Source organism: Stegostoma tigrinum, chromosome 2 (assembly GCF_030684315.1).
Source record: "Stegostoma tigrinum isolate sSteTig4 chromosome 2, sSteTig4.hap1, whole genome shotgun sequence".
Classification (NCBI taxonomy): Eukaryota; Metazoa; Chordata; class Chondrichthyes; order Orectolobiformes; family Stegostomatidae; genus Stegostoma; species Stegostoma tigrinum.
The window spans coordinates 6,096,866-6,124,393 of record NC_081355.1 but is presented as its reverse complement, the minus strand read 5'-3'; the positions used below and the strand labels follow the sequence as shown (position 1 = coordinate 6,124,393).

The following is a 27,528-nucleotide window of genomic DNA, read 5'->3' as shown; positions in this document are numbered from 1 at the left end:
GCATCCTGACATGACCCCTCAGAATTTTACACGTTTCAATCAAGTCCCTTTTACTCTTCTAAACTCCAGTGGATGCAAGCCTAGCTTTCCCTCATAAGACAATCCAACCACTCTAGGTATTAATGTAGTAAACCTCCTCTGAGCTGCTACAAATTCATTCCCATCCCTCCCTAAATAAAGAGACCAATACTGTGCATAGTATTTGAGCTGTTGTCCCACCAATACCCTGTAAAACTGAAGCACAACACATAAAATTCTGACGGGGCTGGACAGACTGGATGCAGGAATAATATTCCATTGGCTGGGCTTTGTAGAACAAGGGGTCACAGTCTCAGGGCTGAGATGAACAGACGTTACTTCACTTGATGATGACTCTATAAGGTACTCACAAAAGATAGTAGGGACAAGTCATTGGATATATTTAACAAAGAAATAGATCCTTTTTTACACACTAAAAGCATCAAAGGTCTGAGGACAGAGCTCGAGTAGGGTTTTAATATAGGGGATGAACAATGAATGGCAGACCAGGCTCACTAGTCCAAATGGCCTACACTAGCTCTTTTTGTATATTTCTTTAGCCTCCCTACTTTTGTATTCAGGTTCCCTCGTAATAACTGATGGTATTCCATTAACTTTCCTAACTACTTGCTGCGCCTATACATTCATTTTAAGTTCTCTAAAGACAATGACACCTAGATCTCTTTGCATCTCAGAGGTCTGGACTCTTTCACCATTTAGATAATATGTTTCATTTTTTGTTTACAGTTTCCAACATTATACTCCATTTACCAGATTTTTGCCAACTCACTTAGTCTATCTATATTTTTTTTGTAGCCTCATGCTTCCTTCACAACTTACTTTCCTGCCTATATTTCTTACTTTCTGTGTAAGTCTTCTTTTATTCATTTGTGAGTTGTGGGGGTTGCTGGCTGGGCCAGCATTTATTGCCTGTCCCTATTTGCCCTTGAGAAGGTGGTGGCGAGATGCCTTCTTGAACTACTGCAGTCCATTTGCTCTGGGTTGATGCACACTGCCTTTAGGGAGGGAATTCCAGGATTTTGAACCAGTGCCAGTGAAGGAACAGCGATATATTTCCAAGCCAGGACGGTCAGTGGCTAGGAAGGGAACTTGAAGGTGGTGGTGTACCCAAATGTCTGCTGCCCTTGTCCTTTGAGAAGGAAGTAGTCGTGGATTTGGAAGGGGCTGTCTGAGGATCTTTGGTGAATTTCTGCAGTGCACTTTGTAGATAGTACACACTGCTGCTGCTGAGCACCTGTGGTGGATGGAGTGAATGCTTGAGGATGTGATGCCAATCAAGCAGGCTGCTTTGTCCTGGATGGTGTCAAGTTTCTTGAGTGTTGTTGGGGCTGTACTCATACAGGCAAGTGGGGAGTATTCCATCACACTCCTGACTTGTGCCTTGTAGATGGCAGACAGGCTTTGAGGGGTCAGGAGGTGAGTTACTCGCTGCAATATTTCAAGATTCTGACCTGGTCTTGTAGCCACTGTGTTTCTATGGTGAGTCCAGTTGAGTTCCTGGTCAATGATAACCCCCAGAATGGTGATAGTGAGGAATTCAGTGATGGTAACACCATTGAATGGCAAGGGGTACTATTAGATTGTCTCTGATTGGTGATGGCCATAGCCTAGCATTTGTATGGCATGAATGTAACTTGCTACTTGTCAACCCAAGCCTAGATATTGTCCAGATCTTGTTGCATTTGAACACAGACTTCTTCAATATCTGAAGAGTCATGAATGGTGCCCAACATCTTGCACATCACCGAATATCCCCACTTCTGACCTTATATGGAGAGAGCATACCGTGGTGTAACTGTACTGGAACAGCTTGGCCAGGGGAGCGGTAAGCTCTTCTGTCCATGTTCAGACCAAAGTGGCGATAAGGTTTGGAGTTTATTATCTAATAAAGTCTGGGAGGGACCCCTGAGGCCTAATGAAGTTAGGGAACAGCTGATGGAAGCATTAATATTAAGGATAAGCAGACCTGGCAGAAAGCAAACAGACCATCAATGCACAGGCTAATGATGAGTGTTAATTATTACTGTCAATGGCATCTTCTGTCACTGAACTGGATTGCTGTTGCTTTTTGTGTACAGGACATATCTGGATATTTCCATTTGTAGTGTGGCATTCATGCTGCAGTTATACAAAACAGATCAGCTAGAGATGCAGCTAATCCTGAAACACAATTTTCAGCTGTACAGCAAAGTTGTTCTTAGACCAAAACATTATCCAATGTACTTTACAATTTCTTAATATTACACAGAGTGAATTGGATTGGCTGAAGACTGCTTCTGCAATAGTGGTGACCTCAGGAGAAGGTTGAGGTGGATCATCCACTTGGCTCTTTAGGCTGAAGGTGGTTGAAAATGTTTCAGCATTGTCTTTTCAGCTGATGTGCTGGGTCCTACCATTGAGGTTGTTCATGGAGCCTGCTTCACGTGTCAGTCTTAGATTGTCCACACCATTTACAACTGGATATAGCAGAAACACAAAGTCTTCATAAGATCTGTTATTTGTGAGAATGTTCCACTTCTATTTATAGCTGTATTTACTAGTTCCACTGTTTATCTTGTGTGTAGTGCTTTCTTGCTCATCCACCACACTGGCACTTCATGTTAGGGTTAGAAGCTGTTCCTCGCATGCACATCTACATTTACTAAATTAGGGAGTCAATGTCGCAGCATGATGATAATGATAGAGACAGGAATGCACTGCGCCTAGAGGTTACAGATTGTGATAAAGTACAAGTCATTGTCATTTTTGAGCTGCTAAATCTGCTCTAAGTGAACTCCATTTAGCATGGTGGTAGTGTCACACAATAGAGAGTACAGTACAAAATGGAGTGAATCGAATTGGGTGAAGACTGGTACCTGTAATGCTGGGGACCACTGGAGGAGGCTGAGATGGATCATCCACTCGGCACTTCTGGCTGAAGATTGCTGTGAAAGCAAATTGGATAAGTTGGAAAGGGTAAAGGCCCCAGTATTGATACATGTGGCAAACCACTCATTACATCTGGCCAAACAGAAGACCTATTTATTGCCTATACTCTGTTCTTGTTTGCTTGGCATTATTTCATTTATGTCCATATGTTATCCTCTACACTATGAGTGTTTTCTTTTTTTATTTTGGGCACTAACCTTGGATTCTGGAAATTGAAATACTGTATATCTGCTGGTTCCACTCTGTTCACAGTACATGTTAGGTCCTCAAAGACCTCTACTGGTGATATACAAATTCTCTTTCACAAAACTATATTGACTCTGCCGAGTTACCTTGAATTTTCCAAATACCCTGTTCTAACATCTTTACTAATATTGTCATAGAGTCACAGAGTTGTACAGCAAGGGAACAGACTCATCGGTCCAACTTATCCTTAATATTAATACGCCATCAGCTGTTCCCTAACTTCATTAGGCTTCAGGGGTCCCTCCCAGACTTTACTAGATAATAAAACTGCTCAACTCCAAACCTTATCACCACTTTGGTCTGAACATAGACAGAAGAGTTAAATTCCAGAGGCAAGATGTGACTGACTGCGATTGACACCAGGCAGAATTTGATTGAGTGTAGCAGCGAAACATCTCAGTAAAATTTAATTCAATTCATTCATGTCATCAAACAGCAAACATTTAGAAAGTTGTTGTACCTTTAAGCTGAAAATTAAACCATTTGGTGATGTTTGTGTTGAATTATGTTTGTCATTTCTGGTTCTCAAGTTTGTAATATGCTACATTTGAATGATATTAACTCACCGAATTGGGTGTTCCTGGACTAAACAAAGACAGGCTGAAACATCACTCACCCAAGCTTAATGATGACAGGAAACTCATCATATTAGACAGCTGAAATAAAACAATGCATTTAGCAGGGTAAAACATGATAATGTGATTCCGACAATGGCGCACAAGTTTGAACGGTGAAAATCATTTGAGGTTTTGACATACAATAAAATTTCTACTACAAGTAGCAAAAAAAATCAATTAAAAGTTTGGCAACTCATTGAGAAATACATTGCTTCGGAGGAGATAATGACACCATAAGATAACATGACATATCAATTAAAAACACCAGTATTATCAAAATAACAGCAGTGACAAATATTCCTCTCAGTCTGGTAGCTTAGTGCACATCAAATTGTTGACTGCAGTAAAATGGAAACAGATCATGGGAAACAACAGTCAGAGATTCAAACTGTAAGCATTGAGTTCACCCACAGGAGAAAATACCTAATGGTGAAGTATATCTCAGTTTCCCTCTGCTGAGTTGACTGCAACAAAGTAAAAATGCACCAGGAACTAGGGAAGCCTGTACCACTCAGGCGAAGTTATTTTGCCATCACAAAAAATGCTCACCACACATCATTTCACTAGTCCTTTAGACAGCCAACAATGAATTACCAGATGAATACAGAACTTGTTTGTTTTGCCTGAATGCGTTCTTCATCTTCCCTAAGATAAATGCAAGTGCCTTTTTTCCTTTCAATTCACTTGTTTTGGTCTAAAGCCTAGTTTCCGTATAAGAACTCTCAAAGAACTCAGGAGTAGGAGTGGACCATTCAGCCAATCAAGCTTACTCTGCCATTTGATAAGATCATGGCTGATCTGGTTATAGTCTCAACTTCATGTTTTTGACATCGTTGATGCTCCATTTGATCAAAAATCTGTGTAAGTTAATGTTCAGTAAATTCAATGTTCTAACTTCCACTGTTTTCTGAGAAAGAGAATTCCATGTATTAATGGCCTTCTGAGTGAAAATTACCATCTTAGGAGGGAGACTCTACTCTTAAACCATCTCGTATTTATAGACTCGCTGCTACAGCAAATATTCTTCCAGTCAAAGTCACTTGGAATCTTATATGTTTTGATAAGATCAGTGCTTATTCCAAATCCTATTGGGTATAGGGCCAATCTTTCTTCATAAAATAAGCCCCTCATCCTTGGAATGAGTTACATGAACATCCTCTAATTTTTAAAAAAATTATTTGGTTCATGGGATTCGGGTATAGCCCAGTATTTAATATCTAGAGGGTAGTTCAGAGTCAACCACATTGTTGTGGCTCTGGAGTCACATGTAGGCCAGACCAAATAAAGATAGCAGATTTCCTTCCACAAAGGGCATTAGCGAATGAGATGGGTTTGTTTTTTTAAAGCAAAAATCAACATTGCTTATACGGTCACAACTGGGCTATATCATATTTTTAACGAATTCCAATTAATCCATGGTGAGATTCAAACCCATGACCCACATCATCAACCAATAATCCTGTGACATTACCATGACACCACAGGCTCTCCTTGAGCTTTGAATACAATGATATCCTTTTTCAAATAAGGAGGCCAAAACTGTACAAAGTGCTCCAGATGAGATCTCACCAATGTCCTTTGCAGCTGCAGTAAAATGTGCCTATTTTTAATTCCATTCCTTTTGTATTTGTTGGCACTTAAGGGTTTATACAAAGGTCTCTTGATTATTTCCTGAGTTTGAATCCAATATCCAAAATCACTTTCTTTTTCATGGATCTAATCACAGATATTAGGCTTGAGTGCAGATTATAGTGTTGACAAGATCATAGTGTATTTCCAACAACATATCAATGGCAGATTGATAGGTAGACACTTTGCAACATTGACAAACATTTAATAATATGACAAAGGTGTTGAAGTAGTTGTGTCTTGCTATTTTGCTTTTTTCATGCCTTAGATTTAATTTCTGTTTTCCTCTTCTCTGGATCCCATTTTGTCAAACACCTGTACTGACGATAGTAACAAGGTCAGCCTTATTAGAATATAAGGTCCCTGATTAATCTGGTCTAATCAAGGAGCCCTGGATGACAGATATAAACTGGGGTGTGAGACGTTCTGAGATAACAAGGTGTAGAAAATTTTCTGAAGAAGGGTCCAGGCCCGAAACATCAGTTTTTCTGCTCTTCTGATGCTGCTTGGCCTGCTGTGTTCATCCAGCTCCACACTTTGTTATCTCAGATTCTCCAGCATCTGCAGTTCCTACTATCTGTGAGAGGTTCTGTTCAGTCTGAGAGCTGGCTCTGAGGAAACTAACCATTGTCAATTACTGTGCACACATAAATAAAGGGTGACTTTGTGATGGGATACTGGCATCTATGAAATTCGTTCTGACTCCTATTTCTGCCCCCATGCCAATTGCAAGTTCCAATTTATCTGTCAATTAACTTTCCCACTTTTAGAGTGGAATTCCCAAGGGAGACGAGTCATTGTTCCCGTTTGTACCAAACACTCTCCCTTTTAAGTGTGTTATGTATGTCTGTGTGTGAGTTTGATGTTGCATTTTTATTATCCCTCCTCAGGGTGAATAGGTAATAAGTGCTTCTTTCTTTCACTCAAGAAAATTTGGCTCCTTTGTTTTAATCTTGTGAACTACATATTTAATTAGCCTGTGATATAGCTGTGTGTTAAAAGAAATAAAAATAATTAGTCGCAACTGACCAAGGGATGTTATTGAAAGGGGAGCTGAATCACCCTTCCTTACCTGGACATAATAGTAGGCCTAGGCATTGCATAAAAAAAACCTTTCTCTACATTTTTAAAAAACTGTTCGAATCAGTACAACTTCACATTAGGTCACATTCCAGATACCAATAACATCGAAAGGGGACATAAGTATTATCTTCACTGCAAGATTTTGCACCTTCTCTAAACACTCCATCTCTCTTTCTTTAAGACAGTCGTTAAAAAAACTAATTTTAAAAAAATCAAGGTAATATTTATCTGTCTTGCGCCCTTCTCTGGCAGTTTTTGTTTCATTGCACCTCAGTCAAGTATTTTGGGAAGTTTATCAACCTCAAAGATACTGTATAAATTCAATTTATTCTTCATCAAATAACTCTGTTGAATTTTTCCTTAATTCCAGAAAGAAGGGCTATTTGTTTCATCAACGAATACTGCTGTCAATGTGAATGGTTGATCAACCTTGTTCGAGTTTTCTGGGAGAAGTGTTATTGTTATTTTGGTTCTTAATTTCCGACCAAAGGAAAGGAAAAGTTCACTACCTTGTCTTGTTTTGGATTGAGACCTGGGTCATTATATTCCCCTAAAGCATGAATGATGCATTAAAGAAAATACTCACCCCCTATCGATGGTCTTGAGTATGAGATAAATTACAGCAATGTGCTCACTATTGTCACATTTTGCATGGTGTAAGATAGTGGACAGTGCAGGCAGGCAAGAAGGCTTCAGTAAGAGGTTAGGCAAGCTTTGTCAAAGTCTGTCGGTCAACACAGTATTTTACAACAAAGCTATGGATAGCAAGGGCCTTGTTTAACATTGCGATAGACTACGCACTGCTAAAGTTGATTAGCTGGGTTTCCTTTGCATGTGTTCATTCACATGTTACTGGGATGGATGTGTGAAGGCGCAAAAAAAAGGGAAGGCAGGAAAAGGTAAGCAATACAAGGTGTGGCCTGAAACATTCAAACAGTGTAAATATGGAATTATTTGGAATATACAATGAAGAAATAAACTATTTGATCAGACAGGTCTATCTTCAGTCATTTATCTCATTTTTGCAGCATATCCTTCAACATATTCCCCTCTTGTACTTGTTTCCTTAAATGATCCATGACATTCCATTTATCTATTCCTAAAGATGACAAATCCACGTTCTTACCACTCCCTCATGGGTTTATTCCGAATTTCCGAGTTGCATTATCAATATTATATTTCTGCCCATGAACCAGTGTTAGCTTAATGATTTCCACCCCCTCAATAATTTTAAATACTTCTATCAAAAATTAGCCAGATGTGCTTACAGGGCATGGGGGGAAAAAACTATGCATTCAAGAAGCCTAAGTATAATATGTGAGCATGGATAATTTCTAATTCTAAGCCTCAATTGTTAAATCAAAAACCTGAACTATAATCACTGTTATAATTTTCCTTCCCTTACACTGTACCCTGGTCTTTTAGTTCCTAGATTAGTTGCATTACTGTATAGGCAGTTCCAGGTTACAAATGGGTTCCATTCTTCAGTACATTTGCAAGTCGATTTGTACACAAGTCAGAATACAAGTCAGTACAATGTAAAAAAAAGCCACTTGTAACTATGAATAAATATTGACATTGGATTTTTAAAATTAATATTAATACACCCCAGTATTTGATCTGGTTTTAAGTACAAGCATTCTCAAGTTGGATGTTTGTATATCGGGGATCACCTGTATTAATCAAAAAGTCTGTAGTGACAAAGTACTGGAATTACATTATGCAAATGATATTGTAAATTAGCTACCTTCATTAAACAGGTGACATTCACATTGCTGTGGTGTGTTTTCCAAGGATCTCACTCTTTAGTGACAAAGTGGTTGCCAGGCATTTCTACAACTATGGAGAGGTGGCAGTTACATCACAATAACACATTCCAACTTACATCATGTAGATTTCAGTATCCACAACACCTGCCATTTGAATGAATACTTGTTTGTTTGTCAATGCCATAGTGAAAAATTATTGTGTCACTGCAACCATAATACTATTAATTCATGAAGTTACTCATGTTACTGTCATCTAATGTCATTTGCAAATTGGATAAATAGAAATAGAGAGAATTGAGAATGAGCATTAAGGTATTTAGAGACTGTTAATCTACTGTAAACAATTTTCTACATAATATCCTCCCACGATACATGTTGGGTTACTACACTGTAGTTAGAACACCAAAATTAGCAGTTAGTGAAGTAATTAGGGAAAATGTTTTAGGATAGACTTGCCACATGTGAGTGCACACGGACTGCTTTGATTGTTGCAAGTGCACTTTAAAAAGTTGTGGGCCAACACCCTGACTTTTCCGTGTGTTGGAGTCATTTATTTCCCATCCAAAGGGGGAACACAACATGCCAAGGTAAGCTCCTGGTGCGTGATGCATGAGGATTTAGAGGAGGTTTTGGTGCTGTTCACTGGGTAGCGGTGTTGGTGGTGGTTGGTTTGGTGGGGGGACGTATGTGGTAACCAGGCTGTGGAAGTGTTCCAATGTAGGTGTTACACTTTCGGCTTTGATCTTGCTTCATCCGCCATGGGACTGTTGGGCCAATACAACTTCCTGAAATTAACGGGAGCTGCATTAACCTATACGCCCAGCACTCCAATGCCTTTTGACCATTTTACTGGGCTTGGTGTTGCTCTGCCCAGTAAAAGGTGCTGGTACTGCTTAAGAAATCCAGTTAAGTAAATCCTTGAGTTCCATTTTTTGACTAGGTGAGGCAAGAGTATTCCCCAAGCTTTGTGAGAATAATGAAGGCTGCCACTAGGTTCCCAAGCCCCAAATCAATCATTCATCTCTCCTCCCCTACCACTGCTCTGGGGCTACCATTCTCCTGGCTGTATTAATCTCCAGGCCCAGCCTATGTGACACGAGCTCAGGGCTGCACTGGGATATTACTTCAAACAATACCAATCCTCATGTGTACGTTAATGAAAGCTGGGGCTCCTGTTGCCCAACAACTGAAATCTACCCCAGAAAACAAACCTTATTCTGCAAAGATAGCATGGAAGCATTTCATAATGCGACTACAAATTGTCAAGTGATAAAGTGGCAATAGTTCCAGGATATTCCCCCTTGATGTGCACCAGGGATTGTGCCCTTTCACCCTGTGATTTTCCAGCAATTATGATGGAGAACCGTGAGCTAGAAGTGTGTAATTACATGATTTAATGCCCACAACATAAACTAAGTAACAGCACGTTTGAATTTTTAATGTTAAGAGTTTACCATAACATTAATACGTATTAACAATCTTAACTGGGTATTTGATACAGTGAAAGCAGCCATCATGTTTATGAATCTCCACTTCAAACAACAGGTAAATCTACACTCACTGGCAACAAATTAGTGCATTGTATAATTTATAATGGACATATTTCATTCGCCTAAGTCCAGAGGTCTTAGTGCAGGCTTTCTGTGGTAAGGTTACATATCCTCAATCACATACAGGGATACAGCTTACATGCTTGAACAGTTCACAAATTCTTCCTGATGTTCATTCAGCCAGGATTATCTAGAGATTCAGCTTCAGACTCTGCCTAGAGCTGAATGAAGATATATCTAGATACCATTAGTGAGCCAGAGTGATAGAGTCATCATCAATAATGCCCTGAAGCAGTGCATAACCTCTTAGACTACTCACTAGATAATTCTGCCTCAAGAGGTTGACCTATTCACCATTCATTGCAAGGGTATTCTTCTCAGTGGAATACTGAGATTGTGGAGATCTGAAATAAACTCAGAAAATGTTGGAGAAACTCAGTATATCTGGCGGCACCTGCGGATACAGAAACAAGAGTGAACATTTCTAATCCGATATGACTCTTCTTTGGCATCCTGTTGAATCACCTTAAACCCAAGAAACCCTGACTCATTTCTCCCACGTCTTCACATGTAGTCAGTTAGCCACCAGACACTAGATACTGTTTCAATTCACGCTAACAAAAAGTAGGCTCGTTGAGCTCCGCAAATAGCAGGAAATATACGAATGATTGTTTTACCCCTACTCTTAGAACAATGTGCCATCGCCACAAAAGGATGGCTGCAAATGTAGGAGAGAGATAATGGGAACTGCAGATGCTGGAGAATCCGAGATAACACAGTATGGGGCTGGATGAACACAGCAGGCCAAGCAGCATCTTAGGAGCACAAAAGCTGACGTTTCGGGCCTAGACTCTTCATTAGAAAAGGGGATGGGGAGAGGGTTCTGAAATAAATAGGGAGAGAGGGGGATTCTCCAGCATCTGCAGTTCCCATTATTTCTGACCACAATGTTAACCTCACTGCGAAGCCTCTTCCAGGATGCCTAATCTGAAGAAGTTACCCTCCTCCCTCCGGACCAACCTCAGGGGATCTCTCTTCCACTGCAACCCTCTTGTTCTCTCCACCTATCTTCTCCTCTATCCATCTTCAGTCCACCTCCCCCTCTCTCCCTATTTATTTCAGAACCCTCTCCCCATCCCCCTCTCTGATGAAGGGTCTAGGTCCGAAACGTCAGCTTTTGTGCTCCTAAGATGCTGCTTGGCCTGCTGTGTTCATCCAGCCCCACACTTTGTTATGCTGCAAATGTAGGAGTTATGTTGCAATAGTTTCATATCTTTCTGAAACCCAACCGTAGTAAACATGACAGGTAAATGCTGGAAGAAAATAACAGATAACAACTGGAATGCATTCTGTGGAATTACATAGAATAAAGGGCTCAAAAACAGACCAATCAGTTTGACAAGTAGACAGTAATGCCCCACTTGAACCTCTTCATATTTTTTCACATCCAACTCAGTATTTTTTAAAATTCCCTTCATGCCACGAGGAAAGATCGGATAAACTCGGTTTATTTTCACTTGAATGTCGAAGGATGAGGGGCTACCTGATAGAAGTTTACAAAATAATGAGGGGCATGGATAGGATGGATAGTTGGAGATTCTTCCCAAGGTAGAAATGTCAATTACTTGGTGGCTTGGTTTTAAGGTAAAAAGGGGTAAGTTTAAAAGAGGTGTGGGAGGCAAGTTTTTATAATCAGAGGGTGGTGAGTGCCTGGAATGCACTGCCAGAGGAGGTGGTGGAGATCAATACACTAATGACTTGTAACAGGCATCTTGACAGATACCTGAATAGGCAGGGAATAGAGGGATACAGACCGCGGAGATGCAAAAGGTTTTTAGTTTAGAAATATATCATGTGTTGGTTCAGTCTTGATGGGCCAAAGGGCCTGTACTGTTCTATGTTTTTTTTTGCTATCCCTTATTTATTTGACTAGTTATCCTTAAATATGTTGATACTGATAGCTTCAACTCATCTCCATGCTTGCAAGTCCTACATTCCCACTACTCTTTTAGTAAAGAAATTTTTTCTCAATTCCCTATTGGATTTCTTGGCGACTATCTGATATTTGCAGTCTCCAGTTATGCTGTTCCTTATGATAGGAAACACTCTTTCTGTATCCAGTCTATCCAAATCTTTGATAATTTTAAATACCCCTATAAGACTACACTTCACTCTTCTCATGTCAAGAAAAAAGAGGCCCTGCCTGTTCGTCCCCTTCTGAAGTTTATAATCATTGCAGGTATCATCTTTGTAAATATTTTTAGCACTTTTCCAGTCTCTTGGATCAGTCAGGCAACTTATCTGATTGACTACAGAAATTCAACAACTGGCTCGAAATTAAGATGAAAAGAAATTTGTTCCTATATCAAGAACACTACAGAGGGGCAATATGCTTCTAAAATTGCACGTAAATCATAGAATCACAGAATTATTTCAGTGCAGAATGGGGCCACTTGGCTCACTGTGTTATCCCTGGAACACTGAGAGAGCATATTCAAACCAGAAAATTATACTATGACATATACCAATGCAGTCAACCAAAGGTCAATTGGTCTAAATATCAAGTGACTATATTTCTTATCAGTGTCTCAATCACTCATGAGCCTTACTTAATTTATATATTGCTCTTTGTTAAGCTATGGAGGGATACTTGAAATGTATAGAAATGATCTGGGAATGCTTAGGGAAAGGGCGAAGGTTTTTTAGACTGGGCTTCTGCCCCATTCAGCTGCCTTGCACCAGTAAGCTCTCATGTTTCCTACATCGCAATAATGACTAACCACTGGAAAAGTACATCACAGGCTATCGATGTTCAGCTGGCTTGAGGTCATGACAGGTATGATAGAAACGCAGGTTTCTTTTTTCTTTTAGTAATCAAATGGTTCATAATGAAACATACTGCAATTATTATTTAGTTGAGGTGGTCTTACTATAACCTGTGGAGTAAAGGGTTAATGATGCCTTCACTCTAAGAATAGCAACTGAGCGTGTACATAAACAGCTTTGCCATCATGATGTAAGATGGTTTGGAATAGGAGCCTGAGACTGCGATATTCCAGAAAGTTGTCATCTCTTACGCAACATGTACATAGTTATGTTCAATAAATAATGTTCACCTTCAAGATCACAGGCATTATCTTATTATAAAATCCACTGCCATGTAGCACCTATTCAGAGTCCAGTCATGTAAATAGTTCAGAAGAACAAACAAATATATGAAAATAAATATTTGATCCCTCAGGGTTACTCAGCCATTTGATAAATTCATGGTTGGTCTTGTACCGTGACGGCACCTTTCGTCACTAGAAGAACCAGGCGATATGAGGGTAGTATCCAAAGATATACTGACCTCTGTTGTGTAAGACATGTAATATCAAAAGAGTTAGCTGATATCATAATATTATTTCTGCCCATCAGGTTTCTGATGCTGCCTGGCCTGCTGTGTTCTTCCAGCTCCACACGATGTTATCTCTGACTCCAGCATCGACAGTTCTTACGATCTCTATGAGTTCCATATGTGTTCGCTGGAGGGTGCATAATGCTTCAGTGACTGCTCAAAGCGTTAGCAGTAATTGGCTAAAGAAGTCACACGCAGTTAGTCTTAGGCTGAGCGTTATAGTCTCACAGGAGACAATGGCGCACCTTTGATGCAATGTAACAGTTACTAAGTAATATACATTATATCTATTTCTTCTTCAGGATTAAGCCTGTTTTCATCAGAAGAACTTGCATGGACTTTCTTCCCCACAAGCAGCTTAGACTAATAATGGCAAGAAGAATTGATGAGAATAATTTTACCCAAGGCATTCACAGCAAAATTCAAAATCTACAAGAATCTCAGACTTGAATATACTCAACTACTGTGCAATAATACCTCTTTGGGATAAAGAATACTGAAGATTTACAAGTTTTTGAGCAGAGGAATTTCTTCTAATCTCAGTTCTAAATGGCTGACACTTCTCCTGAGACACTGTCTCTCGGTTCCAGTCTCACCAGTCAGTGGAAATAACACCCTGAGCATCTTCCCATTGAAGTCCTCACCCCATCTTGCACGCTAGGTAGCTGATGGCCTAGTGGTATTCTCACTGGACTAATCAATCCAGAAAATCACCTAAAGCTTTGGAGACTTGGGTTCAAATCCTGCCAAGGGCAGATGATGGAATTTGAATTCAATAGAAATCTGGAATTAAGAATCTAATGATGACCATGAAATTATCGTCAATTGTTGAGGGGAAAGAAAAACCCATGCGGTCCACTAATGTCCTTGGATGATGGTAATTGCTACCCTTACTGGGCTCTGGCCTCCATGTGACATCAGATGCACAACTCTCAACTACTCTCTAGGCAATTAGAGGTGGCCAATAATTACTGGCTTGGCCAGTCATTTTCTCATTCTTTAAATGAATATATTAAAAACACTTTGATTAGACCACCCCTCATTCTTTGAAACTCAAAGAGTATAAGCACCATTCTACTCAATTTCTCCTCATATAGCAGTGTCCTCATTCCAGGAATCAATTGAGTGATTCTTTATTTCATCTCTTTTAAGGCAACTATATCCTTAGTTCAATACAGAGATGAGAAATGTTTACAGTGCTCTTGGTGTGGCCTCATTAAAACATTCTATTGGCTCTGAAATATTGTAAACTAATATTATTACAATTCCTTGCTATGTAGTACAGAAGTTAAAAATTCTGGAAAAAAGACATAATTTGTTTAAGTTTTTCACCTTGCATGTATCAGGACAATTTGCAAGATACTAATTTAAGGGGAATGTCAACATTTATTCTGTATGAGGTGAAAGTGGTGACTGGTTTGCAGCTGGCCTCTAACTGGTACAAGAGTACCTGCAGCGAATGCACAAGTTAATAAAAAATGACAGTTAACTGTGAGGAGAGATAATGGGAACTGCTGAGAGATGCTGAATTATCTCTGATAACAAAGTGTGAAGCTGGATGAACACAGCAGGCCAAGCAGCATCTGACATCAGCTTTTGTGCTCCTGAGATGCTGCTTGGCCTGCTGTGTTCATCCAGCTTCACACTTAGTTAACTATGAGGCTTTGTTTTATGTTAAAATCAAGCAAGTTGACTCTGATCTGACCACAGAAATGATACAGCAAGTGGCTGTCCCTTAATGGCTGCGCACTTGACAGTCAAACAACAGTCTCCCTTCATAGAGTATAAACACTGGCTCTCCCCTTCAAATTTGTACTTTGATGATGATATGATAAATGGTGTTTAGAATGGTGTTTGATCCCAAATCTTACGAGGTAGAGTACGCCAACTAAGTCAATTTGCTACAACTTAAACAACTTTAGGTGGTACAGTGGCTCAGTCCCGAGCTCTGCCACCTCACAGCACCAGGGACCTGGGTTTAATTCCACCCTCAGGCGACTGTCTGTGTGGAGTTTGTACATTCTCCCTGTGTCTGCGTGGGTTTCCTTCGGTTTCCTCACACAGTCCGAAGATGTGCAGGTTAGGTGGATTGGCCGTGCTAAATTGCCCTGTACTGTTCAGGGATATGTAGATTAGGTGGGCTATCGGAGCATGGGTCTAGTTGGGTGCTCTGAGGATCAGTGTGGACTTGTTGGGCCAAAGGGCCTGTTTCCACACTGTAGGGATTCTATGAAATCTATGACAAATGGACCTGTACAAATCTGTACAAATATTGTAGTGTGTGGACAGAGTATTGCGTGCTATGTGCTGTGAAAACAATGGAATATTACTTCAGGCACGAATGTGGCGACATTCTTACAATACCGATGAGACACAGATACTTTGCAGGAGCTTTATCCAATCCAAATACATTTAAAAAAAAGTGCGTGGGGTGGGGGTGCGTGTTGTTGAGGGGTGTTCTTTCTATCGTTTATTCACCTGAATGGTTTATAAAGGAATTAAAATTCACCGCTGCACTGCATTTTAGACAGTAGCTAAAAGTGGTGATCTTTCCAAGCGGTCTCTTAATGCTCAGAACATTCTGTAGTTTATGGTACCTGGAAGATGTTACCAGTTTATTCAATTCTGAATAGTTTAATATTTTTGTCGGAATTGATACAAATCCTGAGATACACAATCTGCAAAGACGGGCGCCCTCTGTTGGAATTAACTCACAATTTTGTTTTATTCATTCATGCGAAGCGGCCCTAGTTGCCCTTGAGAAGGTGGTGGTGAGCTGCCTTCTTAAACCGCTGCACTCCACCCACCATGCTATTAGGGAAGGAGTTTCAGGACTTTCATCCAACAACACCGAAAAATCAGGGATAAATATCAAAGTCGGGGGTGACTTGGAGGGGAACTTGCAGCTGATGGTGGCGTTTGCAATATCCTAATCTGCTCAAATTGAAAATAAAGCTAATTCTGGGATAAACACATTTTGTAACGGGACAAAAAATAAAACTAGTTTGACCAATCAAATCTGACCACGCACAATCTGACCAATATCAGCCCATCTAATTAATCTGAAATATGAACAGAAAATGCTCAGCAGCGCCGACAGCATCTGCATACAGAAAAACTTGAGTTAATGGTTCCGGTCTCTCAGCCATTACAAGCTTTGTTAAGAGACAAAATAGAAATTCAGCCATAGAAAACAGAAGAAAGTTTTTTCAAGGGTAAGCATTCCTGGAAGAGGAGTGGAAGTGAATTAAACACCAGCAGAGGTTAGGAATCCAGCAATGTCTAACTCACCTCCCGACTCTCCAAAACCTGTCCACTATAGGTACAAGTCGGAATTTTGATGCGATGTTCCCCACTCGCCTGGATGAGTGTAGATCCAACAACATTCAAGAAGATTGATACCATTCAGGACAATTTAATTCAGTACGACAGAAGTTGAATATGTTCTGAAGTTGTGGATGATGCTGAAGTAGGGCACATGAACGCCACCTTGTGGGATAATAACGACACTGATCAATCATGTTCCACTGTATATCGCACAGACTCACGAATGGCAATTAGCTTGTCATTTTGTTTCCCGACAAGAGCCCAGTCAATCTCAGATTACCCTGAACGTCTGAACTATCTCAAAAGATTGAGCAACAGGTGAAGCTTGCTGTTACGCACGGTTAACCTCCTATAGATCCTTCAAAAGTTCAATAGGCTGCTAAGGTGCTCTGAAATGCTTCAACATCCTGTAGGACAGCATAGAACCTCGGAGGGGTAGATTTTTATGTGACCTTGACATCAAGAGCTGTCACTCTCACCTTTTGACAATGTTTGAACCAATGCTATAATAAGGTCTGGGGCTATTTGCAGCCCAGGAGTCTGATACTGATGGGGGATGAGCACTGCTCAGTGAACACAACTCCTTCAATGAGTAAAATGCTGTGATTACTGGAAATCTGAAGTAAAAACAGAAATTGATGCAGAAACTCAGCAGGTCTGGGAGCACCTGTGGAGCGAGAAACAGAGTTAATGTTTGAAACCCAGTGTGACTCTTCTTCGGACCTTTGGCTCTGCTTGTGCCTGTCTGTAAATGTCTGAGGCCACAGAGTTGTCTTCTGCTTGGGGCTGAGCAGGTGTTGGGTACCTGGCAGTCCTCTAAGTGTCAGAGAAATCTGGGGCTCCTGGAATGTTCCTTCTAGGTCTGGAGAAGAGTCATACCAGACTCAAAATGTTAACTCTCTTCCTGGTCCACAGGTCCTACCAGACCTGCTGAGTTTCTCCAGCATTCTCTGTGTGTGCTTCTTCCTCGACAGACTGCAGAGGTGTGTCAGTGCTGTGTCCATCAGACTGTGTTACTGAATCTAATTGTGACAGAGTACCCAGTGAGGTGGAAGTCTCTAGACTGGTGGAGGGTGCGGGAGAACACCTTGCTGGTGCAGCCTCTGAACGCTCAGTATCTTCACCCTTAGAGGAAATGGTGGAGCTGAATATGTCCGGTGCTAGCCTCTTTGTTGAAGCTCACTAGGTGCTGAATGTACTAGCATTAGACCAGTGAGAGATTTAGCTATTGAACAGAGATGAAAGCTTGTGCAGATTAATACTGAGTGAGCAGTGGTGGCAGTGGGATAGAAGGATAGTGTAACATCAGGAAGCTTACTCTGTAGGTTGTTCATTGACGTTCCTCCATCCCCACAAGAGCAATCTCGCTGGTCTCCATCCAACACCAGAAATCTCACCTTACAGAGAGTGAGGAGCCTAGTCTCAGACCACTTGGCCTGTGGGACATTTAATCATAAATTAAGGTAAAAGGATAGATTGAATATGATGAGGGTGAATGAACAAGCAGTTACTGGTGACAGAAGAGGTGGAGCTGGAGTGAGGTATCTCTTGTGATGAGCAGGATGTGTGGAGGGCTTGAGGTTAGCTGTTTTGGAAGATGAGGTGTATGTGAGCTGTTGAATGGACATGTGCTTGCAACTGTGAGAGCTGTGGTGCATCAGTCTTGCTGAGAGGTTTGTACAGTGACAGAGTGTGTGTCAGCCCTGGGAGAATGGGTGTGATAGAGATGATAGAGGCACTTACTCTTGGTGAACATGGAAGCTAATTGACATTCCTGTGGTGCTGGGCATCCAACTTCATTGGGGCACAACACTGACCTGGGTCGCTTTCTGGATCCAGGACAGCTTTGTCTGGCGGTAAGGCATCTTGTGATGGTCAGCTGGTGGATGGACTCCTCTCCATCATTCCATCAGGGCACTCCTCTCTATCCGGGTACTCCTCTCCATCAGTGCACTCCTCTCCATCATTCCATCCGGGCACTCCTCTCCATCAGGGCACTCCTCTCCATCTGGGTACTCCTCTCCATCTGGGTACTCCTCTCCATCAGCACACTCCTCTCCATCACTCCATCCAGGCACTCCTCTCTACCCAGGCACTCCTCTCCATCATTCCATCCGGGCACTCCTCTCCGTCAGCGCACTCCTCTCCATCATTCCATCCGGGCACTCCTCTCCATCAGGGCACTCCTCTTCATCCGGGCAGTCCTCTCCATCCGGGTACTCCTCTCCATCAGCACACTCCTCTCCATCCGAGTACTCCTCTCCATCAGTGCACTCCCCTCCATCATTTCATTCGGGCACTCCTCTCCATCAGGGTGCTCCTGTCCATCCGGGTACTCCTCTCCATCAGCGCACTCCTCTCCATCCGGGCAATCCTCTCCATCAGGGCACTCGTCTCCATCATTCCATCCGGGCACTCCTCTTCATCAGGGCACTCCTGTCCATCCAGGTACTCCTCTCCATCAGCACACTCCTCTCCATCCGGGTACTCCTCTCCATCAGCGCTCTCCTCTCCATCATTCCATCCGGGCACTCCTCTCCATCAGGGCAATCCTCTCCATCTGGGCACTCCTCTCCATCTGGGCACGCCTCTCCATCTGGGCACTCTTCTCTATCACTCCATCAGGGCACTCCTCTCCATATGGGCACTCCTCTCCATCCAGGCACTCCTTTCCATCATTCTATCCAAGCACGCCTCTCCATCCGGGAACTTCTTTCCATCTGGGCACTCCTCTCAATCACTCTATCAGGGCACTCGTCTCCTTCTGGGCACTCTTCTCCTTCTGGGAACTCCTCTCCATCTTGGAACTCCTCTCCTTCTGGGAACGCTTCTCCATCTGGGAACACCTCTCCTTCTGAGTACTCCTCTCCACCCGGGCACTGCTATTTATCACCCCATCCAGCAACACCTCCAGGTCATTGTTTGTAAAACAGGGAGCACATTTTCCTTTCCTCAAGAATGTCCTGAATGATGAAGTTCAACTACTAAGGGGTGAAGCTGTGTTCCTGGTTTGCTGCCACTGAAGTGCACAGATGGGCTTTAGAATTAGCACCAGAGGTTAGTACAATGGGATTTGTACAAGTGTTGAACACTTCTGCATTTCTGGCCGTGCATTTCCCAGGGAAAGGTGCACAAAAGCCCCATTGTATAATTAATGAAGTGAAGCAAGGAAGATTGCATGGGGCAAGCTGCTCAGAGCCATGGCAGATCATTACCACATTGCTGTTTGTGGGAGCTTGCCGAACTTCCCTGCCCTATACTAGTCATGTGAGCCACTGCTGGCTCTGTAAAGTACAGCTATGAACTTGATTTTTAACCCTACTAATTGATTCAGAACTACAAAGTATCGCTGCGCAGAATATTTCTTGGAGTATATTAAAAACTTGAAATGATTATTGCAAATTATGAAGTTTTTGACCACATTTTAATACCTTCCATTGCATATTTTTATTGTAACAAGCATATTCTCGTGTTGATATGCATTGGGGATAAATCTATTACTTTTGAATGTCATTCATCAATTATCAGAAGAAGTACCAGAATACTTATAAGAATGAAGTAAGCTGAAAGTAACATTAATCACATTCTTCACACAGTTTTAATAGCATGTACTAATTTCCTCTGATTAACAGTGCGGGTCTTGTATCTTAATGCTGGTATTTGTTGAAACCAGATGCAGTAAATCAAGCAGTGCTGACTCAGGGGGAATAGGTGAAATGGGACAGAAACTGAGGACAGTGATCAAAGTGGGAGCAGAGTAGAAGCTGATGACGATGAAAATGGAACCAGAATGGAGACAGAACTCAGCCCTCTTTGCCCTGTAGAGAGTTGGGATAAAAGGCTCTTTTTAGGAATGGCAACCAGTGACGAGTGGTGTCCCGCAGGGTTCAGTATTGGGGCCACAGCTGTTCACCTTATATATTAATGATCTGGATGAAGGGATTGGGGGCATTCTGGCGAAGTTTGCCGATGATACGACAATACATGGACAGGCAGGTAGTACTGAGGAGGTGGGGAAGCTGCAGAAAGATTTAGACAGTTTAGGAGAGTGGTCCAGGAAATGGTTGATGAAATTCAACGTGAGCAAATGTGAGGTTTTGCACTTTGGAAAAAAGAATACAGGCATGGACTATTTTCTAAATGTTGAGAAAATTCGTAAAGCAGAAGTACAAAGGGATCTGGGAGTGTTGGTCCAGGATTCTCTAAAGGTTACCTTACAGGTAGAGTCCGTGATTAAGAAAGTGAATGTAATGTCATTTATCTCAAGCAGATTGGAATATGAAAGCAGCGATGTGCTTCTGAGGTTTTATAAAGCTCTAGTTAGGCCCCATTTAGAATACTGTGTCCAATTTGGGCCCCACACCCCAGGAAGGGCATACTAGCCCTGGAGCGTGTCCAGCGGAGATTCACACAGATGATCCCTGGAATGGTAGGTTTAACGTATGATGAACGGCTAAGGATCCTGGGATTGTACTCGTTAGAGTTTAGAAAGTTGAAGGGAGATCTAGTAGAAACTTACAAGATAATGTATGGCTTAGAAGGAGTGGACGCTGGGAAGTTGTTTCCGTTAGGCGGGGAGACTAGGACCCAATGGGCACAGCCTTAAAATTAGAGGGGGTAAATTTAAAATGGAAATGAGACGACATTTCTTCAGCCAGAGCGTGTTTGGCTTATGAATTCACTGACACGGAGTGCAGTGGAGGCCAGGACGTTGGATGCCTTCAAGGCAGAGATCAACAAATTCTTGATCTCACAAGGAATCAAGGGTTACAGGGAGAGTGCAGTGAAGTGGAGTTGAAATGCCCATCAGCCATGATTTTAATGGCAGAGTGGACTTGATGGGCCGAATGGCCTTATTTCCACTCCTATGTCTAATGGTCTTATGGTCTCAACTCATCAAACAAGGTGCCCACATTGAATTATCTTTTCAACTAACTTTGCCCTTCGCTAGTGAGAATTCAACTCTCAATACCTCACGTTGTCCAAGAAAGATTTGAGGCAATGATTTTCAACACTTTTAATACCTCAGTTCTGAGGAAGCTTCACTCAACCCAAAACTCTGATTTCTCTCAACGGATGCTGCCAGACCTGCTGAGCTTTTCCAGCAATTTTTGCTTCAGTTTCTGACTTACAGCATCCACAGTTCTTTTGGTTTTTATTTTCAACATTTTAACAGGTTTTCACAAGAAGATAATACGTAGCTGAAATTCTACATCTTCTTTGAATGGGAATCACATAAATGCAACTATGGTTTTGAGTCAACATTCAATATGGCAGCATCAGTGGAAGATGGCTCTTCCTTTGAAACGAAGACTTGAAATTAAACAGTTCCATAATTCTGAAATATTTCAGTGAGTCATAACAGTATGATAAATATTTGATACAATCTGAAAGGTCAACTTGCAGACTTGTATTTGATAAAGAGGTTGAATTTATGATTGGAACTAGGATGAATAGATTGGAAAAATCAGAGAGTTAATAAATTATACTATTTGTAGATGTTAGCATATTTGAAGCCTTGAAAAGTCCCTCCAGAAATGACAGCCGATCTCTACACTGAGCAGGAGACTAAATTGCTGCTTGGGTCAGGTCCGTTGCAATTTCGAAAAGGCATCAACTTCCAGTGCAAAAAGTGGGCATTTCTCAAACCACCGTACACTTTCACACGCAGGCTATATCACTTGCTTAAACACATTTTCTGAAGAAGGGTCCTGACCCAAAACATCAGCTTTCCTGCTCCTCCAACTGCCTGGCCTGCTGTGTTCCTCCAGTTCCACACTGTGTTATCGCAGACTCCAGCATCAGCAGTTCTTACTACCTATATATCGCCTGCTTGGTCCTTTACAGCTCATTATAAGATGATGCTAAGGTTATAAGAATTATAAGAATTGAAAAGTTAAAGATATGTTTAAATTTTTTTTAGAAATGGCTTTATTAGTACCTGTTACTGCTTTCAGTGAGCAAGTCGACCCCCTCATCAGGTTTTTAAACACATACATTGCTTCATCATTTTTCACCTTCTTTTCAATCTCTGTGATCACTTGCATTGTAGAACTTGGGATTTCATTTCTCAACTCAAACAAAAAATCTCTAAACCCAATCAATATTTCTCGCTTCGACATTAGAGTCACTGATATGGAGAAAAAAAACAGAAGTTGCTGGACAAAGCTCAGCAGGTCTAGCAGCATCTGTGAAGAAAAGTCAGAGTTAATGTTTCAGGTCTGGTGACCCTTCCTCAGAACTGTTTGTAGCTGGGGAATCGTTGGTTTACACACAGAAAATAAGGAGGGGGGTGGGGTAGGGAGTAAACGATAGGAGAGAGCCCAAAGAGAGAGAACGGTTGGATAGACATAGGAGTTGATAATGATCTGGCTGGGAGGGTGTAGCCTGCCATTGCACACTACCTATTGTTAACCACTAACAGCGTCCATTAACAACTACTCACTCTCCTATCCAGATCGTTATCAATTCCTTTGTCTGCTCTTCTCTCTCTCTTTGAGCTGTATCCCATTCTTTACTCCCTACCCATTCCCCCTCCCTATTTTCTGCATATAAACCCACGTTTGCCCAGCTACCATTGGTTTTCAGGAAGGGTCACTGGACCCAAAATGTTAATTCTGGTTTTTCTTCACAGATGCTGCCAGATCCGCTGAGCTTTTCCAGCATCATCTGTTTTTAGCCTCCTGATTTACGGCATCCACAGCTCTTTTGGTTTTTATTCACTGATATAGAAGACTGCCATTGCTTTGGCTTCCTGTAAGTTACCAGCTTTAAATGAAACCGAGTGTCAGACAAGTACTTTTTCCACACGTGGTCTTTCTCGTCAATTGCCAAATTCAATAAAATGAACATTGGGAAGTCAAGACCCAAGGTTATACTTTGTAACATATCTGTTTAAGCATGGTATTTTTGTATGTTACACTCAAAGCTGATTGAACAAAATTTACATCAATATAAAATAAAAAGATGCAAATCCCTGGAGAATGAACATTTATTCCTTTGTTCCAATTATGTTATAGTAGTACACAATCAAATCTTGAGTTATGTGCAACTTTATTGCCCATCTCAAATGTTCTCCATAACTGGCATTTTATTTCATTAGTTTATTTCTCTTGGAATATGTTAATAAAGGCATGGCCTGTATAACTTTTACCAATAGGTGGAACCACAATTTTTATAATAATCACCTCATCCGTCCTGTACATTCACTTCTCTTCACTCCAATAGTGGTGAACGATTCCCAAACTATTAAAGCCCCCTGCCACTATGCAAAATGACAGAATTTCCTTTCCACCTATGTAAATGTTTGGTGATTGACTTATTGTTTGAAAATGCATGCGTTAGTGTTTTAATTTGAGTTGCTTTCTTATTGTGGCTGTGAAAATTTGGTGTAGAGAGAACTATCAATAAAAATTGATCATCCCTAAATATAATTGCTTCACCTTTGCCAGCCATGCCTTCAGTTTCATGGAACATAGATCGGCACATCTGTACTGTTCTATTATCCTACTAAGATCATCTACCCTGCATACCCTACATTTTACTATCCTCCATGTGCCTATCCAAGAGTTGTGTAAAAGTCTCTGAAAGTATCTGGCTCTACTGCTACTGCTGGCAGCGCATTCCACATGCCCACCACTCTCTGTGTGAAGAATCTAGCTCTGACACCGCCTAGGCTCCCATCACCTCACTGGCTATAGAGTCACACCAAACCCCACCTCGCATTCCCCGCCTAAACCGAGGAGCCTCTCAGCCCCAGTTTTCTCTCAAAGATGCCCATCTGTCTCAATATGACCTTTTGTTTAATAATGATCCTACAAAGCAGTTTGGGACATTTTACCATGTTAAAGACATGTCAGAAATACATGATTTATTGAAGTGCAGGTTTCCACCTTTTAATATTCTACTATTCTACAGTATTGTAAACAAATCTCTCTGCATCTGACATTGCCACAAATACAGCACTCTATCTTGACTTGGAACTACATTGCTGTTCCTTCACTGTTGCTGGGTCAAAATCCTGGAACTCCCTCCTTAAAGGCATTGTAGAGTGCCCCTGCACCCTATGGACTATGATCACCAGCTTCTCAAGGATGGGCAATAAATGCTGATCTAGCCAGAGTGCCCACATCCCATAAATTATTTTTAGAATTCTCTGAGACTAACAAATAATTTCAACAGACTGTAAAGAGAAAAAACAAAACATCTTGGTGAACATATAAAAGCATAATAATTCAATGGCCTGTCTTTAGAAAGAATAGATAAGGAGCACCTCTCTCAGAATGTTAGTGTACAATCTTCAGATAGTTCTAATGCAAATTGCAAAGGACACAGAGTCCAGAACTGCAAAAAACCAAATTGACCCTTTGTGTTTGCATCACCAGTTCTATTCCTTGTAGGCTAAATGTTCAGATTTTCCATCTTACTGCACAGGAATGTATGCACTTTCTTTGGGATATGCCCAATTTTCCTGTCTGACTGTTCTACTGGCCAAGTCCATACTTCCTTCCACATTTTCCCTGCTGTTTTGTTCTTGGACTGGAATGTGCACCTCTTGGCCAGGATTGCCGTTCTGTTCCTCTTGGATAGGGACACACATGCTTTCTTCAAAGTTTTCTTCCTGCACAGGGAAGCCTGCATTTGCCTCAAACTCACAACTGCTGCCTGGCTTTTCCTCTCTTGTGGGGAATATGCCATTATCCTTGTAGATTTCTTGTCTCTGGGGAACATCAGCTGTGTCATTCATTTCTCCTCTGCTGTCCTCTTCTGCCGCATGATTTACTTTGACAATTACGTTGAAGACAACTGAACCACCAACACTCAGCACAGACTGACCGCTTGTATTGTACGTTATATTACCTCCACGAGAACATCCTGGCAAATTATATGAAAAAAATGTTTAGTTTAGTGTTCTGCTGACTATTTTTAAATACGCGAACCAGCTTATTGGAAATTAACAGTAACTTGAGAAGTGGCAAACATTTGGAATACATCTTTCATTTAGATGGATAAACTAGAGCTGTGTGCATTACTTCAAAATGTAAAGAGGGTAATCTGTATCAGGGAAGCAAGAGAATTCACTGAGAGGAAGTCAGTGCAAGGAATGGAGACACTTTTAGAATCAGTCAATTAGTAACAATTTACACTATTGATATGAAGGCCTGGACACTAGTGGGTAAAGAGGTAATAAGGAGCATTTGGAGATAAAGAGTCTGTCGTTTAGGTCTGAGATGGAGAGAATCATAGAATCCCTATGGTGTGGAAGCACATCGAGTCCACATCAACCCTCTGAAGAGCATCCCACCCAGGCCCACCCCACCACCCTGTCCTGTAACCCTGCATTTCCCATGGCTAATTCAACCAACCTGCTCATCCCTGGAAACAATGGGACAATTTTGCATGGCTAATCCACCTAACCAGCACATCTTTGAACTGAGGGAAGAAATTGGAGCACCAGAGGAAACCCACATGGACTCAAGACAGGGTTTCGAATGGCGAGAATTCTTTAACTTTGAAGGTTCTGGATTTTCAGATCTTGAGCATGTTCAAGACCTGAGGTCAACAGATCATTGGACACTAGGGAGATCAAGGGTTATGGAAGGTACAGTCCATGTCAAAGGTAGGCTATGATTGGAAAGGTGGAGTAAGCTTGAAGAACTACATGGTTCACTCTTATTTCTAGTTCCTACATGTTCACATTACATTATCTTAAAGACAACGGTTTAAAGTGTTTAAGATAAAGACATCAGTTTACCAGATGGCGTTGAATTTCCTGATTTGAGACTGTTTTCATTGCCTGGGTTTGGGTGGCCAGAGTCTGTGTTGTTAGAACTATGCCCGTCGATATTGTCAGACCTCTGACTATATCTGCAAAAGTTACTTGGATGACTTGTGTGACAATCACACTTTGCAGTTTGACCCTTGTTTGACTCTCTGGAAGGCAATGGAGTTGAACTACCCAAGGTCCAAGAGCTACCAGATGATTCTGCCAGGCAGTCTCTGCAGGGGACTGTGTTGACACTGTGTTCGCTTTCTTGTTTGGATAGAATTCCATGAGTTGGTTCTTCCACTGTATGCCCAGAGGGCAATAAAGGATTAACAGATTTTCCAGTGTTTGCATCTTCCAAATGTGTGGCACTGCAGCCTTCCCCTTGATTTCCAATGTAGCACTTGCCATTGGGATTCTCCCTTGGGATTCTTGAAGAATGTGTGGCATTACAAATGGACTCAACTCCACTGCAAGAATTCAAAACAGTGTTAGAAACCGGATGCTCTGAAAATGCAGATAATATGGTGCCACTAACATGTTCAGTTGCCTTCATTGGAGTCTTGGGTGACATAAACAGCTCACTTTCTGGATTCCAATGGTGATTATCATTTGGCAACCTACCAATTGCTTGATCAGCAGGTGGGTGTCTCTGGAAAAACAACAGAATATTTTCAGAGTGACAGGCAAAGAAGCTGAAGGAAAACATTACATTTGACCAAATCTTGTGCATCTATCAACAAGGCTGCAAGTAAATAGAGTTGAATACGTTGGTCCATTTTGACATTTCAGTGATTAAGGTCACAAGTTAATTCACTCATTGACATGTCTTAGAAATTCTCTTCAGGCTGATGGGCTTGAAATAGTAATTGCATCGTAGAGGCTTACTATATTGGTGTGAGGCGATTAGCCATCCTCACACATCACAAGTAACCCTGTCTGCAACTGTTCTGTGACTTCTGACCACCAACCACCAAGATCTAGCTAAAATAACAAAGTGTGGAGCTGGATGAACACAGCAGGCCAAGCAGCATCTTAGGAGCACCAAAGCTGACGTTTCGGGCCTAGACCTCTCTGATGAAGGGTTTAGGCCAGAAACATCAGCTTTTGTGCTCCTAAGATGCCGCTTGACCTGCTGTATTCATCCAGCTCCACACTTTGTTTTCTTGGATTCTCC

At 41.5% G+C, this 27,528-nt stretch overlaps 1 protein-coding gene and 1 long non-coding RNA gene across 2 annotated transcripts in view; one reads left to right on the top strand and one right to left on the bottom strand.

The window, feature by feature from the left end:
• Positions 1-14,383, top strand: part of LOC125446868 (uncharacterized) — a 40,272-nt gene extending 25,889 nt beyond the window's left edge. Inside the window, exon 3 of the long non-coding RNA XR_007246475.2 lies at positions 13,561-14,383. This is a non-coding gene — a long non-coding RNA (uncharacterized LOC125446868). The remainder of the gene's footprint in view (positions 1-13,560) is intronic.
• Positions 14,384-23,249: 8,866 nt separating this feature from the next.
• The window catches only part of LOC125446865 (uncharacterized), a 72,273-nt gene continuing 67,994 nt past the window's right edge, over positions 23,250-27,528 (bottom strand). Inside the window, exons 9-10 of the mRNA XM_048520821.2 lie at positions 26,340-27,003; positions 23,250-25,459 (exon numbers count right to left, since the gene is read on the bottom strand). Of these exons, the coding sequence (XP_048376778.1) occupies positions 25,008-25,459; positions 26,340-27,003 (1,116 nt within the window). The 3' untranslated portion in view covers positions 23,250-25,007. The remainder of the gene's footprint in view (positions 25,460-26,339; positions 27,004-27,528) is intronic.